The 17,663-nt window shown below is 37.3% G+C and overlaps 5 protein-coding genes and 5 non-coding genes across 13 annotated transcripts; 3 read left to right on the top strand and 7 right to left on the bottom strand.

The window, feature by feature from the left end:
- Positions 1-92: 92 nt before the first annotated feature.
- Positions 93-2,756, bottom strand: LOC140876233 (uncharacterized). Its single transcript, XM_073280141.1, has 2 exons — positions 2,318-2,756; positions 93-435 (listed from the first exon to the last, which is right to left on the bottom strand). The coding sequence occupies exons 1-2, from the start codon at positions 2,682-2,684 to the stop codon at positions 347-349; spliced, it is 456 nt and encodes a 151-aa protein (XP_073136242.1). The 5' UTR covers positions 2,685-2,756; the 3' UTR covers positions 93-346.
- Positions 567-647, bottom strand: LOC140876539 (small nucleolar RNA R38). Its single transcript, XR_012148844.1, has one exon. It is a non-coding gene; the product is annotated as a small nucleolar RNA R38 (small nucleolar RNA).
- Positions 787-867, bottom strand: LOC140876538 (small nucleolar RNA R38). Its single transcript, XR_012148843.1, has one exon. It is a non-coding gene; the product is annotated as a small nucleolar RNA R38 (small nucleolar RNA).
- Positions 980-1,064, bottom strand: LOC140876551 (small nucleolar RNA snoR20a). The gene has a single exon (XR_012148855.1). It is a non-coding gene; the product is annotated as a small nucleolar RNA snoR20a (small nucleolar RNA).
- Positions 1,328-1,406, bottom strand: LOC140876537 (small nucleolar RNA R38). Its single transcript, XR_012148842.1, has one exon. It is a non-coding gene; the product is annotated as a small nucleolar RNA R38 (small nucleolar RNA).
- Positions 1,511-1,593, bottom strand: LOC140876552 (small nucleolar RNA snoR20a). Its single transcript, XR_012148856.1, has one exon. It is a non-coding gene; the product is annotated as a small nucleolar RNA snoR20a (small nucleolar RNA).
- A 1,047-nt stretch (positions 2,757-3,803) lies between the features above and the next one.
- Positions 3,804-8,086, top strand: LOC140891422 (metal tolerance protein C4). Of its 2 annotated transcripts, XM_073299905.1 has the most exons (13): positions 3,806-4,275; positions 4,382-4,433; positions 4,599-4,731; positions 4,828-4,883; positions 5,345-5,459; positions 5,556-5,613; positions 5,720-5,838; positions 6,260-6,379; positions 6,866-6,967; positions 7,048-7,120; positions 7,268-7,335; positions 7,689-7,749; positions 7,822-8,086. In XM_073299905.1, the coding sequence occupies exons 1-13, from the start codon at positions 3,990-3,992 to the stop codon at positions 7,935-7,937; spliced, it is 1,359 nt and encodes a 452-aa protein (XP_073156006.1). In that variant the 5' UTR covers positions 3,806-3,989; the 3' UTR covers positions 7,938-8,086. The 2 variants fall into 2 exon arrangements, with proteins under 2 accessions (XP_073156013.1, XP_073156006.1); XM_073299912.1 differs by lacking the exons at positions 7,689-7,749; positions 7,822-8,086 and adding an exon at positions 7,500-7,682 and having other exon boundaries at positions 3,804-4,275.
- A 347-nt stretch (positions 8,087-8,433) lies between these two features.
- On the top strand, positions 8,434-10,908 carry LOC140875957 (exocyst complex component EXO70A1-like). The gene has a single exon (XM_073279789.1). It carries the CDS (start codon positions 8,853-8,855, stop codon positions 10,860-10,862), a length of 2,010 nt encoding a protein of 669 aa, XP_073135890.1. The 5' UTR covers positions 8,434-8,852; the 3' UTR covers positions 10,863-10,908.
- Positions 10,909-11,487: 579 nt separating this feature from the next.
- Positions 11,488-13,633, bottom strand: LOC140876105 ((R)-mandelonitrile lyase-like). The gene is made up of 3 exons (XM_073279972.1): positions 13,417-13,633; positions 11,731-13,246; positions 11,488-11,626 (listed from the first exon to the last, which is right to left on the bottom strand). The coding sequence occupies exons 1-3, from the start codon at positions 13,508-13,510 to the stop codon at positions 11,587-11,589; spliced, it is 1,650 nt and encodes a 549-aa protein (XP_073136073.1). The 5' UTR covers positions 13,511-13,633; the 3' UTR covers positions 11,488-11,586.
- Positions 13,634-13,940: 307 nt separating this feature from the next.
- Positions 13,941-16,216, top strand: LOC140875201 (DNA-dependent metalloprotease WSS1-like). Of its 3 annotated transcripts, XM_073278802.1 has the most exons (6): positions 13,941-14,098; positions 14,206-14,307; positions 14,447-14,627; positions 14,722-14,917; positions 15,200-15,634; positions 15,912-16,216. In XM_073278802.1, the coding sequence occupies exons 3-6, from the start codon at positions 14,473-14,475 to the stop codon at positions 16,128-16,130; spliced, it is 1,005 nt and encodes a 334-aa protein (XP_073134903.1). In that variant the 5' UTR covers positions 13,941-14,098; positions 14,206-14,307; positions 14,447-14,472; the 3' UTR covers positions 16,131-16,216. The 3 variants fall into 3 exon arrangements, with proteins under 3 accessions (XP_073134903.1, XP_073134902.1, XP_073134904.1); XM_073278801.1 differs by lacking the exon at positions 14,206-14,307; XM_073278803.1 differs by lacking the exon at positions 14,206-14,307 and having other exon boundaries at positions 14,418-14,627.
- The last annotated feature ends 1,447 nt before the right edge of the window (positions 16,217-17,663 follow it).

The following is a 17,663-nucleotide window of genomic DNA, read 5'->3' as shown; positions in this document are numbered from 1 at the left end:
ACTCACAAGTACTACAACCAACAAAATATAGGAGTAAATTGTAATATTGTTTTCTAAATTTCCATTTCCATTTCCATTTCCATATGCAACTATAATACTAAATGTATACATATATATATACAGCATGATGAAAGGTTATATAGTATTTCCCCTTGTAAACCACTAGGGTGTTTATTTAGGAACATATCAATTCTTCTCCTCACACTATGTTATTTACAAATATTACAAGTTGCAATGGCAAAACACAGCATTTCCTACAATAGGATGGAGTGATGGACATTACCATATCATATGTATATGCACACAAAATCAACTGGCTCTATCCATGCAACCCTTGAAATCCTTGCTAATCTTTACATCCTTTTCCCTCTTCCTCTTCCTGTGAAGATGAGTCGGTTGATGTTGTTTCATCTTTGGATGAATGAGACAGTGCGTCTGCATTAAAAAATATGGTAAATTTATTCATATTTCATAGTAGAATATAGTGTTGCCACGCCCAAAATAAAATACACTCAAATACAGAAGGGAAAAAATATCTTGTGAAAACAAAGAAAAAATTCAAATGGTTTTGGTCAGATCACAAACTTTCAACAGTAATGCATCAGACAGGGATAACTGTGAATTGTTTTGTCTCATCATTCCCACGGACTGTCAAAATTTCCAAGAAAAAAGAAATATAATGTTGTGATAAAAAACAGAATAAAAATTCATCTACTTATATCATCCATGTCGGTGGATGAGATATACAGCCTCAAACCGTCCTAGTTCAAAACACTAACGGTTCAACTTTGGTCAGATCACAAACTTTCAACAGTAATGCATCAGACAGGGATAACTGTGAATTGTTTTGTCTCATCATTCCCACAGACCATCAAAATTTCCACGAAAAAAAAAGAAATATAATGTTACCATAAAAAAACATAATCACAATTCATCAACTTGTATGAGTGTATCATCAAATCAATGAATGAGATTTACAGCCTCAGACCGTCCTAGTTCAAAAACACTAACAGTTCAACTATCGATATGTCACTTCAGTTGTGATTCCAAGTGTCATCACTGGCCATTTCAGTGACTAATTATACAATCAAAACAAACAAATACAATTTTGAGAAGTAAAATTGCTCATTTGGTAGCAAAAAATAGCTCTTTTGCAGATATTATCACAGCATACTAGAGAAAATATATGAAAATTGCAATAGCTACAATAATGTGTTAGCATAGTATAATAATATAATAAAATACAAATAGATTGAAAATAAGAGTTAGAACAGCAAAAGAAATTGAAGATAAAATCCAGTCCGGAAAAGTATGAGTTTCTGCAGCATTTCACATCAGATCACAAACATTCAGCATAAGTTATCAGACAGGGATAACTGTAAATGATTTTATCATCACTCGTGAATATTGCAGACTCAATAGTTTACAATTCCTGGTGAAAAAAACTAACAAAGCCATTTGTCGAAGCTACTTCAAATCTGTCGTTTCAATAGTTACACAAGCACGGGAAGCCTCAGTCCGTCCTAGTTCAAATCCAAGTCATCATTATTACTGATGTTTATTTCAGGATAACCATAAGATGTCATCACCGGCTTCCACATGTGACTGGACATAAGAATTATAAAACCATAAGGCCCTAAAAATTTGAGCAACACAGATTCTTAACGGGGGATATATTATCAAGATGGCAGACTTCCAAAGATTAAATCAAAAGGGTGATGACAAATTGGGATTTGTTCACATCAACAATCCACGTCATGCCCAGAAATAAAAAAAAACATGCGAAATTTGAAAAACACAAGTCATAGCTCAGAATGAACAGCTAAATGAAAAATGCAGGTATAAAACCAGCAATGGAGGCATCAGATCTTCCTATTCAGCTGAGTGTCATCACACCCAATGTGAATTGGGCACTCCACTGCAAAGAGTACATCATTTGCCAATTCACGCTCATACAGCGTGGGATCAATACACACACCCTAGAACTACAAGGCAGCTAACGAACAAAAGAAACACCCATTATACAGAAGGAGGCACATGACTCAGAGCGCCTCTTCCCTCGATCGAAGAAAAAACGTTACATTTCAATTTTCCATAACTAAAAATATTTTGACAAAGTATTCATACATTAATTTTGGGGATAGGCCATGGACAGACAAAAACGACTAATGGGTGTTTTTTCCACATAAAAGGTGGAACCTTTGGTTTAAACGTGAACGGGAAAATACCATGCCCAGTAGTAAAATGCAACGCTACACGATAGTCATAAAATTTAAAACAAAACTGGACATGGGAAATCGAAAGCTATCAGATTTACCATTGTTAATGTAGAAAGAAGAGGACGGCCAGCCATGAAGGGCTGTGAGGGACAAATACTCCTCATCAGTTAGGGTGTTGGAGAGCTTGTCAACAATCTGCTCGATTCCGTACGAACTTCTGCGGGGCGGGACCCAATAGGAGGCCCCAGGCACGAAATGCAACCAATCCGGTTTGGATCTCTTGATAATGATGCTATGGATCGCGTCCTCGATCCTCTGCACGGCCCTAGCCTCAGCCTCCGCCGCGCTCAGCTCCTTGCTCTGCGGACGGTCTGACAGGAAACGCTGCGCCACAAATCGAATCCGTACGTGATTTTCGAACGGGGAGGCAGATCTAAACAGAGCTTGAGAGACGATTCTTGCCATACGTCGTACGACCGAATTATGTGAACCAATGTATCAAAAACCCGATTCCGTGGTCGCATATATAGAGGAGACGATGACTGCGGCAGAGAAGTAAATATGTAGATTTGGGAGGGGTAATTTCAAAATTTAACATATCGATTTAGGGCTGAGCTGGAAACGACTTGATGATGGGCCTTACATGGACCTCCATAACCAAACAGTCTAAATTTGCATAATGGGCCAGGGCCTCTCCAATTTTTAAAAATATTAATTTAAATTTATTTTATTCGATGTATTAAATATTTATATCCAATTATTCAATGTAAAATAATTCATATTTAATATATGTTAATATACTTGTATATACGAATCATTTTATAGTTTTTCTTTTTAATGTGAAAAATAAAATTTATCTTCTGTTCAAATTTATAATATGATATAACAATGTGATTCTACATTTTTTGTCTTATAAATTAAATTATTTTTTGTTTTTATTTATTTTTTTCATTGAATACTGAGACTTTAAACATATTAATATTTCTGAGTACTTTGCAATTATCTATACTTATTTATTAAGTGAGAAGACCTTAGAGAAACCAACTTGGTCTCTTGGTATGAACTTAATTTGAAATTCAAATTAATTGAAAAAATATATAATTTATGGTCTTTTAACATACTCCTCATATATTTATGGCTAATATTTAACCCAAAAAACATTTATTTTTTGTTCCCATAAATTTATTAGATTTTTTTCAAAATTAATTTTAATAAAAAAAAACAAATTTTTCGTCACACACAACGTGTGTGCAAATACACTAGTTTATGTGATTTGTCAATTTTCTGACGTTACATCAACATATTTATTAAAATTAATTAAAAAAGACAAAAAAACCTAAACATGATTAAACTTACATAATTAAAATCTAAAATTGAATACTCTCGTTATCAAATTACATTGGACGAGGAATAGGATGAAGTTGGAAAAATATTACAATTTGGTTTAAAATCAGTGTTCTAAACCTCTAATACAAAATGCTATTATTATTATTATTATTATTATTATTATTATTATTATTTGACAGGCAATACAAAATGTTATTTATTGATTTAATTAACATATGTGCACTCTTACAGTTGGGATTTTTTTTTTTTTTTAAACCACAGTTGGGAGTCTCTTTTGAGGAAGCAGAGGTGTTCCAAGAAAGAAAATTTGGCAATGGCGGAACCCTAAGCCATTTTTCGAGAGGGTTAGTTAACTGAGGAGAAATTTTTCACAGATCATTGGATCATAATCTGCTTGCTGATTCTACTGCGATTTATCGATAAATGCGACGCTCTCGTATTCTGTCTCGCCTTCGTTGTGGCCAATTTCATCACCAGCACAGCTTGTTGAGCTGCTCCGCTTCCCAAATCATTACCACCGAGGAGAATCCGGTTTCCCCGGAGAACAAATCAGGCCATCTTCAAAACAAACACTTTAACAATTTTTCTGCTCAAAGGAAGGGATTTGCACCATTTGGGATATTTTTGAGGCCGAATTCGTCTTCTATCCTACATTCAGCTGACTTGACTTTACCTTGTTTTAGTTACCACCAGCGTCATGACACGCGAAGTAAACGAATTCCCCTTTTTTCTGATGGACTATTTAATCTTGTTTAGTTTTGGTAATTATCGTGCGAGTTTAAAGCCGGTACTACAATTTGGCGGTTTTCCTGCAGGTTTTCTCACTAGAGCTAAAAAAATCGAGGCTATCGAGGTGGATGGTCACAGGTAATTTCTGGTGGTGTCCCTCTCATTTCAAGGAGGTTTATTACGTTCTTGCTTCGTTTCTGGAACTTGACAAAATTTTCTGGATTGAATTTTTTTTACTTTGCAAATGTTTTGGTCTTGGTTTCCTTGCTCACCCGATATGTTTGTTTGTTTTTTTTTTTTCAGCCAGCGAGCAGTGACAACAGCATTATGGTGCAACTTTCTTGTGTTTTCTCTCAAATTTGGTGTCTGGTTATCCACCTCAAGTCATGTTATGTTGGCTGAAGTCGTGCATTCTGCTGCAGATTTTGCAAATCAGGTCATTGTTTATTTTTTTCTTTTTTGGTAATTTTATCTATTTATTTAGTGTTTGAATATATCAGAAACAAATAATATAATTCATGCTTATTTATAGGCTCTTCTCGCATATGGTTTGAGTAGTTCACGCCGTGCCCCTGATGCTTTGCACCCGTAAGTATTCCTTATTATAGAGCAAGCATCATGAACAAATTGAAGGAAAAAAATAGGTAGCTTTCAACTTCTTTTAATTATGAAACCTCAAGGAGTCCAATGCACTTTGAAGCTATATAGATGGAATAATTATATAAGTTGGTTGTTTCCATTTGCATCTTTTAAGATCTCAGTCTCACACCTAAGCTTGTTGTAATGGTGACAAATTCCATATTTTGCCATACAGTCCTATGAAGGGCTTAAATGGGGGGTTCGACCTGGCACCATGGATCTGATTAAGACAATATATATATATGTATATACATATATATGATTTAATGATTTCAACTGTTATCTACCATGTAGCATAGTAACTCCTTTCATTGTGATGAAGCACCAGCTTTAATAAATCTGAATGCGTCATGTTGGGAGGAAATATGGTGGTCTAAAGATGTTGAACCTTGTGCCTTAAATTATCTCAGATACGGCTATTCCAAAGAAAGATTTGTTTGGTCGTTGATATCTGCTGTTGGTATATTCTGTCTTGGCTCTGGAGCTACAATCATTCATGGCATTCAAAACTTGTGGACTTCTCAGGTAACGTACCATGGACATTGTTAAAAAAAATATCATTTTATTAAACGGCATTATTTTATAGGGATATGTGATGTAAAATTAGCATTTTTTTTCCAGCCTCCTGAACATATAGAGTATGCTGCCTTAGTGATTGGTGGATCATTCATTATAGAAGGTGGGATTCTCATTTTACATGTTTGGCTGCTGGATTTACTACAAATCAGTTTTTCATTGCTTGTTTATACTTTATAGTTATTAGATTGACTATGGTTTTGTTTCAGGTGTTTCTCTTGTTGTGGCCATCCATGCTGTTAGAAAAGGTGCTGCTGCAGAAGGAATGAAAATGAGAGATTACATCTGGCGAGGTCATGATCCAACGGCTGTTGCTGTCATGACAGAGGTTGTAGCTTTCCCATTTTGGTAGTTCACATTTTTTATTTTTTTAAAAAGTGAAATAGCATAGAGTAAAGATTCATAATGATTGGAAACATTTCGGCTGATGTTGGTATATCTATACATTCATCTGATGCTTCACTTCATGTCATATTTGTTGATATTTGAGGGCATAGGTATTTATAATGTAACAATGGAGCATGCTAAAGTGCAGAAGAATTGTTTTATTCCAGCTATTGTGAGTTAGATTTTGTCGTGCGGCATCATAGGAGAAAAAAAAATGTTTCTGTAAGAGATGGTATTTGTTTGTATTTAGAAAATTCGCTGAAGGCTTGACAGCTATAGCTGTCATGTTGTTGGAGACCACAAGCAAGAAACAATATTCTCAAGTTATGTTGGTGATACTTATATCAATTTCAATTATGCAGGATGGTGCTGCCGTTGCTGGACTGGCCATTGCTGCTGCATCACTAGTGGCTGTTAATGCCACTGGAAATGCAATTTATGATCCCATAGGTTCAATTATAGTGGGCAACCTTTTGGGCATGGTATATATTTATTAACTCTGTGTCTCCGACTCCTGATCTGCATTTTTTAGTATTACTGTTCAAAAGGATGTCAAAGAATAAAAAAGAAGCACTAGCATATAGTTGTACACAGTTGGTCATTAATTGTTTTTAATCTTTTATTCAGACTAGAGTATAAAATGGTTAGAAAATAATCAATCATTAAAGCTTCTTGGATGGTTTAGATTGCAGAATAGTTTTTAGTAAAAAATCAATAGTTTACTTTCAAGAAAGCTTTGAATAGTGTAAATCTCAATGCTACATTAACAACCTATTGGGTTTGGTGTGTCGGAGAAGAATTTGCTCAATGACTACGGAAAATAAACAATGTGAATGAGAATGTTGCAACTTACGTTTAACAATTTGAATGCTACTTACAATTTTCCTCCTTATTCATCTTTGCAAGATTGATGAATGGGGAACAGCTGTCGTGATATTGAGCCTTAATTTATGACGTATACAATGCAGGTTGCAATATTTCTGATTCAGAGGAATCGTCATGCTTTGATTGGTAGAGCGATCGATAACAATGATATGGAGCGAGTTCTTCACTTTCTCCAAAATGACCCAGTATTTGGAAATACGAACTCCTAATTTTCTTGCTTGTAACAAATGATATCCAGGCTGAACCTATGGTGTTTTTGCCGTAGGTTGTCGATTCTGTTTATGATTGCAAAAGTGAGGTGATTGGGCCTGGATTTTTCAGATTCAAGGCCGAAATAGGTAATAAATTGGTTTGTATTTAAAAATCATCTCATCCAAAAATAAATATCATCTTGATATACACATAGTACGACTTACTTTTGCCTGTTGATAGTCCCATCCCAGTTTTCCACAGTTTCTGAATGATATAGTTTGATTGTGTCACAGACTTCAATGGTGTAGTGTTGGTGCAAAACTATCTAAAAAGAACTGGGCGTGAAGAGTGGGCTAAGCAGGTGATCTCAAAGTCCTAAACTTTATGCACTTCAGAGATCTGCTTTCTAAATTATTGCTTGTGGACTGATTACTATCTATGCCTATTTCTTTAAATTTCGTTTCTTATGAGAGTATGGTGATCTTGGTTGTAAAATAATGAGTCTACTGTTAATTCTTCACACAGACTTCAGTTCATACCAGAACTGTGCAGCTATGGAACACGGGAGAAGCAATAGCATAACCTTGCATATCTACTTCTCATGCCACTAATATCTTGCTCTATTTCCTGTCGATTCTTTTTAGCATTTTGCTGTGTATTTCTGCTAATAATTATTCATAATTTATCCAATCCTGATTTATGTGATTTGATCAGTTTCGTGAGGCTTCCAAGCAAGGAGATGATTCTGCATTGCTCAAGATCATGTCAAACTACGGTATGCGACAAAATAAGCAATCACGATTTGCTAGTGCCGTGTAACAACCATGTTCATTGTCTTTTGTGGCAGGTGAGGAGGTTGTTACGGCTCTTGGGAGTGAAGTAGATCGACTGGAAAAAGAAATCCAGGAAATAGTTCCTGGTATTAGGCATGTAGATATTGAAGCGCACAATCCAATCCTATAAGCCCATCACCCTGATAATAATATATATATTGTTGGTTGCGGCATGCATAATTGAACCTTGAAATTTGTTCACTCCAGGTGATATCAATAGGTAGCCATTGTATTTGCGCTACTGCCTAATGTGAATAATGAAATCATTATATATTTGAAGCTGGATGGCGTATCACCGGAAGTTGATTTTCTCGTTGCCCTTGCTAACTGATACGGGTGTTGAAATTCGAGTTAGAAGGATTACTCTTTTTCTTTTTTTCCTAACAAAAATTATGACTCTTGAAAAAATTCTCATACGTATTGAGAATTACATGTAGTGGGAATAATGCTCAACTTTCATAAGCAAAGCTTGATTCTATACGTGGTTGATCCTCCATGACATCATTGTGGTTGCAAATTATTTAATCCGACTCATTCTTGTCTTGCTGCTTGTTTATTAATTGGATAAACAATAGGCTAGAGTATTGTTCCATAAGAAACAAAAATTTTCACAGGATTTCAAAAAGCAGTGAGTTAAGCAAAAGCACGTGAAATGACGAGTTCTTGTTTAATGTATGGTATAAAATCTGAATGTTGTGGGTACGTCTGAGATGGGTAAAATGCAGGTAAGAACTTATGTTTGACTTGACAAAAAAAAAATACTTATATTGCATTAATATAAGCAAGCCAGGCTCTTTAACTGTTGGGTAGGTGTGGATTCTTACACTGGCGGTAAAGTTTGGTTGGAATCCGGTGGACTTGTTTTCACTTCGCTTGTTGCCGTTAGGTAAAGAAACAATGTAACCGTGAAGAAAAGGAAACTAAATTTATATTCGGTCTCTGTACGTTTTAAGTGTGTCCTAAATTTTCCCCACTCCTCTGTTGTTGTAAATATATATCACGATAAATATTTTTGTTATAAAACCATAACAACCTTGATCCAATAATGATGGAAGGATTTCACGGAATGGATAGCTTAAATTCTGCTCGAGAAATTCTGAAGAGCAGCATAGAAAAATCAAGGAACGTGGCCATAGCAATTCAAGAAACTGGCTCAAGATTGAAAGAAACAAGCGATGAAGTGGCATTTTTACAAGCTGCTATTAAAAAGATGGCTCGTGAATGTGCTGTTTATGAGATTAGAGATCCCATTGATCGAACCCTTGGGCCTGCTGCTGCTGTTCTGAAGGTCTTGGACGTGGTACGTGAGCTGCAAGATTCATTACTGACGACGGACCCTCGAACCAATTTGCACCCCTATCTTGCCAATGTCAAACGCTTTCAAGAGGCGGAAAAGCTTCTTGAGGATAACTGCAGATTGGTTGTCCTGTGGCTTGATGATGTGATGCAACTTTTGAAAACTATTCAAGCCGCTGATGATGATTGGTACCTTGATAATGTCTCAAAAGTCATGAAAACATTCATGGCACTGCAGGGGAGAGGCGCTTGTGCTTGCCAAAATGGTGGGGTTTTGGGTTATGCCCTTGACAAGTTGGAGAGTGCGTATGTGCATCTCTTGACGGACTATAGTTCTCCATTTCCAGCCCAGGAATATTATGAGGATTACTCGAGCGTATGTTACTTTCCAGTTAATTTTATTCAAGATTTGCGGTCTATTACTGAAGTATTGGCAGCTAAAAATAGGCTTCACAGATGCATATCAATATTCGCTGGGGTCCGGAGTGCAAATGTTCAAGCTACTTTACAATCCCTCAGTACCGATTATGTTTCCATACAATTATCTGAATTTGACAGTGTTCAAATTGTGGAGGGCCATATTGATGTGTGGGACAAACACATGGAGTTTTGTGTGAGGCATTTGTTACAGATGGAATACAAGCTTTGCAATGAGGTGTTCAGGAAAGCTGGATCCGAGGTATGGACTAACTGCTTTGCAATGATCACATCACAATGCGGGTTCAATGACATTTTCAATTTTGGAAGCAGTGTTACTAAATGCAAGAAAGATGCAATCAAGCTCTTGATGCTGCTGAAAATATTTGGCACATTAGACAAACTGCGGTTAAGCTTCAACCAACTGTTCGGAGGGAAATCTTGTGTTGAGATTCGAAATCATACGAGGGATCTTGTCAAGAGAGTTGTTGAAGGGACATATGAAATTTTCCGGGAACTTTTGACGCAGGTGGAGCTGCAGAAAGAAACTAGCCCACCACCAGATGGTAGTGTCCCAAGAACAGTTCGCTTCGTTACTGAATACTGCAACCAGCTTCTCGATTATGATAATAGCTTACTTCTTAGGCGTATTTTGGAGATACATCAAGAATGGAACAACACGAGATTAGAAGAGGGCTTGCTTTTTAGCGAAATCAGCAACATAATGGGAGCACTTGAGCTCAATTTAGAGAGTTGGGCCAAAAAATACGATGATTCGGCGCTCTCCTGCCTTTTCATGATGAATAGTTGTTGGTACTTGTGCAACAATAACAGTGAGACCAAGCTTGGAGAGGTGATGGGTCATTCTTGGTTTTGGGCAAAAGAAAAATCAATGGAGTATTATGTTGCATTGTATTTGAAAGAAAGTTGGGAGAAACTATTGGTGGTTTTAGGCGAAGAGGACCTAGTATTGTTCGATGGGGGCAGGGCCATTGATCGTGATCTTGTCAAGAAAAGAATTGGTATGTTCTGTGACGCCTTTGATGGCATGTATAAAAAGCAATCCAAATGGGTATTTTTGGACGAAGGCTTAAGATTGAATACATGCCATCTTGTTGCAAAGGCTATTGTTCCATCTTATAAGAGCTATTTGCAAAAAAATTTGCCCGAGTTTGATATGGGAAACAGTGTAAGGTACACAGCTGAGAGCTTAGAGAATCTAATCAATTCTTTGTTCCAAATGAAACTGGGAAAATTTGAAGGCGTTAATTGCACAGATATGCTTGGCGTAATGAAGAATGATGTTATCGACCACTTCTCCTCCACCCCTGCAGCAGCATGATTTGATCAAGCAAAACACTCTTACCAGGGTTCAATTCGACACATAACATGACTAACTAGACCACTAGGATGATCTCCAAGAAATGTAATTTTCATTTTATTAGCTCTTTCTGTATTGAGATTTCAGATTTATTTGCAACATGTAAACCCTTATTCCTCAGTCCTCCTTTGATCGAGGGGATTTCGGTATTACTTTGGCCATAGTGTTTAAAGATTGTCGCTCGAAGGCCTGCAACTTACAGATGCTGGCAACCGCTTTATTTTCAAGTTTGTTTTAGGTGTTGGAATGCATAAACTTAACTAGCTAAACCACTAGGATGATCTCCAAGAGTTGTAGATTACCATACTCCTCTGTTCGAGAGGTGCTAATCAAGCGGCTAATGAACTTGCAAGAAGAAGCTTACAAAATGGAAGCAATCTGGTTTATTTGAATGCAATTCTCTTGTTTTTGAACTCCTCTGTACTTCATACTTATTGTCGTGTTAATGTCATTCACTATTTCTTCAAAAAGAAAATAAGAAAAAAAGAGTTGTAGAATACATGAAAAGCGCTATATACATTTCATTATTAAACAAGAAACTTCTTTCAGATGCAACATTCCTTTGTTGTGTACATCATAATCTCCCTATGAATCAAAGAATAGAACACAATACAACATGACTCCATCGTTAGGCAAAATCCTTCATCCACAACCAACAAGACAATCTAGTTGAAGGACCTCATCTTTATCTCATCCGCTCCCTAAGTAACTTCAGACCAACATGCCTGAAACAAGAGAAGACCCCCAAAAAATTAGTAATAATAAAATCTTTGAGCTTTTTAAGAAAAGTTGTACTTCATTCAGAGCACAGACAAGGCTGGATATTTACCTTCCCATCATCAGAAGAGTAGCCTGAGGATTTGTACCAGGTGACACTTTAAAGATTGAACCATCAACAACTCTGAGACCATCAATTCCTATCACTTTGAGATTCTTATCAATTACCTTTCCCACTAGGCATCCACCATGGTAGTGCCATATGGTGCTTACCGTACGCCTGCAGAACTCTCTCATCGCTGCATCGTTTGACTGATCTACAGGCAATTCAGGCCCAACGTATCTAAACTCTCTAGATCCAAACCATTCATGAAACTTGAAATCATCCAAAGCTCGGCTTCTCAAAATGTCACCAATTTTTCGCGTGCCATTCACACACCTCTCAAGATCATCAGGATTACTGAAGTAATTGAAACGAACAGTGGGATTCACTCTCACATCTGTGGATGATAATGTTAGGGAACCGGCGGACAGCGGCCCAATGATTTTTTCCATTAGAGTGGCAACAGTGAGATAAACCGAAGTGCCAGGATTTCTTATGAAGACCGGTCGAGCAGGGGATGCAAAAGGGACAATGTTTGAGGCTGCCTCCAGATAAGCCCCTAAACCTGTGACACCCACAACTTGAATCAGAGAATGATCCAGAGGAGTTGGTGGCACAATGGAGATACCATTTCTGGGATTATCGTACAAAAAACGGCCAACATACGGCGAGTGGTGTGCAATTGGAATTCCCCATGAAGCCAGATAAGGCCTTGGCCCAACTCCACTCAGCAGCAGGAGCTGAGGACTGCCAAGCGCCCCTGCACACAGCAAAACCTCGCCACCATTTACCACCATTGCGTGGTGGTACCGGCCCATTTGATCACGAAATACCACCCCAATAGCTGATTGCTTCGCATTAGAATACGAGGATGAAGATGCCAGCAGAATCCTCTCCACACTGGCGTGCATCACCACCTTAATGTTTGATGGGTTTGCATAGTTCAAGAGATCCGCTGCACTATGTCTTGTACCAAAGCTATCAAATGTTGAACCCCCTATTTTGGTTCCCAAAACATGATCTAAACGGAAATCATTGTAAGGGTCAATCCCAGCTTCCAACATCCCATCTCTAACCGCAGATTGCCAGTTCTTGAGCTCCGGCCTGAAAACTATAGTCTTCTCAACCCAGTCATATGACTGATTAACCACCCTGAGATCCCAATTAATCCCTGAATTTTGGTAAAAATCTTGATCCGCTCTGCTATAGAAACCAGCATTTATCGCACTACTACCCCCAAGAACCCGACCTCGGGCATTGGGGACTCCATCTTCAGATGTAAAGGCTTGAGCAGGGGAATCATAGGCATCAACTTCCATTAGGGTTTGGAGAAATCCGTCTTGAGTCATTAAATTCGGCTGCCCATGAGGAACACCCCCTCTCTCAAGAACAAGAACCCGGAAATGTTCAGATAGGGTAGCAGCCAATGGACAGCCTGCAGTGCCACCTCCCACTATGATGTAATCATAATAATCCTCTGAGGGAAACTCCGTGGCGTTTGACACGAACCCCATATAAACTGGACCTGCAAACACAGCATAAAATATCATATCAATACAGTTGATTCCAGGAACTCAGTGAAAAAGAAGAAAAAGAAGAAGGAATTATCCATGAAATGGAACAAGAAATTGAGAATAAATCAAGCCTTAAATCAAAAAGAAGAATAAAAGACAAGAAGTAGCGGAAGATCATTACTTTGTTGAGAGTGTAATATGGGTAGGGAAATGAGAGTGTTGAACATCAAGAAAACGAAAAATGGGGGCCAAAGAACATATGGTATTTCCGCCATTGTTGTAAAGTTTAGAATTTTTTGGTCCCGATGATGAAATAGTAGATGTGCGAGAGAGGAAGAGGAAGTGTTCTGGGGTTTGCAGGTGGAGTAGAGAGACGAGCAGTAGAATTTCGGTGGGAAATTCAGTTCAATTTTGACGCATCTGTCCAACGGCTTCAAAGCCTTCAATTTATTATTAATTTTGATAGATTAAGAATACCTATTTTTAATACAAAATTTAGATTTTTTCAAGAATATTATCTAGAAATAATTTAGATGACATCGACAAAATTGAGTCTTTAGTTTGAAAATTTAGTGGAATAAAATCTTGTAAATAACAATTTTATTTTTGCGTTTTATGGATATGAATTTTGTGGAAAAAGGATAATGAAATAAATAATTTACTTCTTAAATATAACCCAAACAGATGATGGGCTACTTAAAGACGGAAGCCCGACTTTGATTGGTGGTGCCTTGCTGCAGAAGTTAAACACAATTGCCCACAAAAGTCGCATTCGTTTTTAAGTGCTGAATTTCATAATCTTGACAGAAAATTTATGCGGTTGGAGTGATTGTTATTTGCTATTTTGAGTTCCCAATTCCCAGGTACTTCCATATTTTTTAACATCTTTCCGCTTCGTGTAATTTGATTGTTGTGTTTTTTGGTAAATTCACAAGAGAGTTCTTGAGTCGTTAATGATTTTTCCTTGCAGTCGTTTTACGATTAGGGAAGATCTCGTACCCTTGGTCCGTTTTTCTACTCTATTGTTATTTAATTTCCAGACGAAACTGATACCAGGACTAAGTTAATCTTGGTGATGGCAATCAATTAACATATTTGTGTAGTTTTTTAATCAACTTTTATGATTATGATTTGGTTAGATGTTTGGAGGACTAGAAATTATGTGGCTCTATTTGATTATAGTTAACTTATTGGAATATATCCCTCACCAGTTTGGTTGGGATTTCGGGCAATCGACATGGACCTTAATGATCTTAACAAAGTTTGGGAAGTCAAGCCTCTACAGAAAGTCAGGGAAGATGAAGCCAGGGAAATTCTTGAAAAGGTAGCGAAGCAAGTGCAACCCATCATGCGGAAAAGGAAGTGGAAAGTCAGGGTTCTTTCTGAGTTTTGGTAGAATGTGGCTTTCTTTATATTCCCTTTATGTTTTTTACTCTTTTGTTACTCCTGCCTAGTCCATGTGCTTATCGTGAGACATAATTTGCAGGCCAGCGAATCCATCTCTTTTAGGGTTGAATATTGGAGGAGGTGCAGAGGTTAAGTTGAGACTGCGCAGGCCGAACAACGAGTGGGATTTTTTCCCTTATCCACAGATTGTCGACACCATGCTTCATGAGCTCTGTCACAACGAATATGGCCCACATAATGCTGATTTCTACAATCTTTTGGATGAAATTAGAAAGGTTGTGATTTCAATTTTCAATACAGCACCCCTTTATTTTTGGTGTGGTTGGCCTCTTGACTCTATTGCTTTTCTAATGTCTTTTCTTCGTTCAAAGTTCTTATCTTTCGGTTATAGAAGCCCGGCAGATGGATGTCTATTATGTTCTCTAGATTGTGTATGTTAGATGTTTCTTCTGTGATTGATCAATTAGCATAGGCATTCATCTGATATGGATTGATATTCCCTTCTTCCTTCTGCTAGATGGTTATCATTCATTTGATGAGATTTTCTCGTTCTTTAGGAATGTGAAGAACTTATGGCCAAAGGCGTTACCGGCAGTGGGCAAGGATTTGATCTTCCGGGGAGAAGATTGGGTGGGTATTCTCGTCAGCCTCCTTTATCTTCCCTCCGCGAGAAAGCTCGGGCTGCTGCAGAAACCAGAGTACAGCGTGAAGGTTTATTGCCTCATGGGCCTAAACGCCTTGGTGGTGATAGCAGCATTAAAGCTGTACTAAGTCCAATCCAAGCAGCAGCTATGGCTGCAGAAAGAAGATTACATGATGATCTGTGGTGCGGATCCAAATCAGTTGAGAGCGAGGGGTCCTCTAAAAACTCGGAAATTCCAGTTACACAGGGCGATAGTTCTACTCAAACTTCATTTGTTGTACCCGTATCCATCCAGGGTAGAAAAGATGATTTGATGTGGCAGTGCACAACCTGCACCTTGTTAAATCAGGTAAGATTCACTGCTCCCGGCTTCTCTTTTGTTTCGACTTTGGTGGTGGTTAGTCACAAAGTTTTTGGCCTCCATACTTGATCAACAAATATCTTACAAGCTCGTAGTTAGTAGCACAGAGACAAGCTATTAGCCATTCACGCTATTAGCCATTCTTTACACCTCACGCCGCTTGTATATACACTAGTTTCTTTAATCACGTCCCCCCCTTTCATCCACCCCATGGTCTCGGGATGTTTGATATTTGGATTCTACTGATACAGTTTATTGATTACAGACACTAGCTCTTACATGTGAAGCTTGTGGAGCCCCAAAGGATATAGACGTGGGCGATAACAAGAAGTTAAAAGTCTGGTCGTGCAAATTTTGCACCCTAGATAACAGCATTGAAGCAGATAGATGCATGGCTTGTGGGGAATGGAGATACTCTTATGGCCCTCCTATCTCCACTCCTGGCCCGTATCTTGGTACATGCAAGAATGATTTGTATAATTAATATCACCGCGCTTGCATGTCCGATTTAGTCTGTATCACATACTTTGTATTCATGTACCTACAAAACTTGGTAAATTTTAGCCTAAATTTTGTTGGTTCTGTCATCTATAAGAACTTTAATTTTATGAAATAGAGAATCTAAATCCAAAGCAGCACTAAGTTCCACCCATTCCAAAGGCAGTAGACCGTGGCCCAAAAAGCTTCAAGGCAGGCGAGCCTCGACAAGGTGAGATGTATCTCTATAGGCCTTCTTTGAAGGGTTGTTGTATGATAGCTCATCTGAAGCCATGCACGAATATCGTCCCACATACGCCTACTAAACTGGCAGGAAAAGAGAATGTGATCTAGCCGCTTGAATTCTGTGCTACAGAAACAACATGGCTTGTCTGAGACGAATGGAGTTAAGGCGCTCCCTTAGAACGCGAGAAGCTGTAAGCCTTATCTACCGGGGACGGGGAAAATTTTTTTTGATGTCCTTGAAACCATTTTATGGAAGTCTTTTTGCGCTTGTTTTTAGGAAAGTTCTATAGTCCACTCGAAATAACACAACTGATAGATGATAGTCATGTGTGTCATTTGATATGTGTGGACCACACATCAAATGAACGATGGATTTTACACCAGGTGAGTGAGATTACCCTGTGTGACATAGAATTTACCTTGTTTTTACATAGGCATGGTTTCTTGTCTGGCTTGAAATGACTTTGGGTGCACTGCAAGAAATATAACTCTTTTGTTCACATGAATATGGTGAATTGATGATTGGTCAATTGTTTGGCACATTGGATTTAGCCGCAACACGTCATATTCTAATTGGGCATAGGCTTCTTTTGTTTTTGCCCTTTTGTCAGTTTTCTTTTTCTTTAAAAAAAAACCAATTGTATTTGGGCTGCAAGGCCCGATGCTCGTTTGTATTTTTCAGTGAGTTGTTGGATGTTGTAGTTGATAATTGATCTCTATTGTAATTTCGAAGTCATTAAACTTGAAAATTTCCAGAGTTCATTTGTCTTTTAGGTTTACACTTTACACGAACATCTTATATAAAATTAAATAATATGATGCGTATTATTATTTTTTTGTCTTCACTAGTTCACTTATTAAGATTCGTGATATTTTCGGCATTGTTTTCATAATTGAAACGTTAATTGAACTAGTAAACTCTTAAAACTGATTTAATCGACCGGAATGTTGTTATATTATATTAAAAACCTTAAATTTGTGTTTATATATAATAATAAATATATATTTATAAAATTTAAAATAAAGTTCAACATATATATAATCAAAATATTAAATATAATTGTATATATTTTTGAAACAAAAAAATAAATCAACGTAAGCTCGGATATTATCAAAAAATATATCTTTAACGTGGTTCAAAACCAAATAATCAAATATAACAAAAAATAAAATATTAAATATAGGAAATAAATTTTTTTTGAAGGGATATAAGAAAATACAAAAAATTCCATTTTTTTTTAAAATTTGGAAAAAAAAACATGTCGAACTATCGGACTGGTTTTTTGAACCAGTT

This window comes from Henckelia pumila, chromosome 1, assembly GCF_033568475.1.
Source record: "Henckelia pumila isolate YLH828 chromosome 1, ASM3356847v2, whole genome shotgun sequence".
In the NCBI taxonomy this organism is placed as follows: domain Eukaryota; kingdom Viridiplantae; phylum Streptophyta; class Magnoliopsida; order Lamiales; family Gesneriaceae; genus Henckelia; species Henckelia pumila.
This window is presented reverse-complemented; position numbering and strand designations above follow the sequence as displayed.

Coding starts and splice junctions, on each gene's coding strand:
- LOC140876233 (XM_073280141.1), bottom strand. CDS start 2,684: ATGGCAAGAATCGTCTCTCAAGCTCTGTTTAGATCTGCCTCCCCGTTC. Junction 436..2,317: donor TTCTTTCTACATTAACAATG/GTAAATCTGATA, acceptor TTTTTAATGCAG/ACGCACTGTCTCATTCATCC.
- LOC140891422 (XM_073299905.1), top strand. CDS start 3,990: ATGCGACGCTCTCGTATTCTGTCTCGCCTTCGTTGTGGCCAATTTCAT. Junction 4,732..4,827: donor CTGCAGATTTTGCAAATCAG/GTCATTGTTTAT, acceptor GCTTATTTATAG/GCTCTTCTCGCATATGGTTT. Junction 6,380..6,865: donor TGGGCAACCTTTTGGGCATG/GTATATATTTAT, acceptor TATACAATGCAG/GTTGCAATATTTCTGATTCA.
- LOC140875957 (XM_073279789.1), top strand. CDS start 8,853: ATGATGGAAGGATTTCACGGAATGGATAGCTTAAATTCTGCTCGAGAA.
- LOC140876105 (XM_073279972.1), bottom strand. CDS start 13,510: ATGGCGGAAATACCATATGTTCTTTGGCCCCCATTTTTCGTTTTCTTG. Junction 13,247..13,416: donor CATATTACACTCTCAACAAA/GTAATGATCTTC, acceptor CTGTGTTTGCAG/GTCCAGTTTATATGGGGTTC. Junction 11,627..11,730: donor ACTCTTCTGATGATGGGAAG/GTAAATATCCAG, acceptor CTCTTGTTTCAG/GCATGTTGGTCTGAAGTTAC.
- LOC140875201 (XM_073278801.1), top strand. CDS start 14,473: ATGGACCTTAATGATCTTAACAAAGTTTGGGAAGTCAAGCCTCTACAG. Junction 14,628..14,721: donor AGGGTTCTTTCTGAGTTTTG/GTAGAATGTGGC, acceptor CATAATTTGCAG/GCCAGCGAATCCATCTCTTT. Junction 14,918..15,199: donor TTTTGGATGAAATTAGAAAG/GTTGTGATTTCA, acceptor CTCGTTCTTTAG/GAATGTGAAGAACTTATGGC.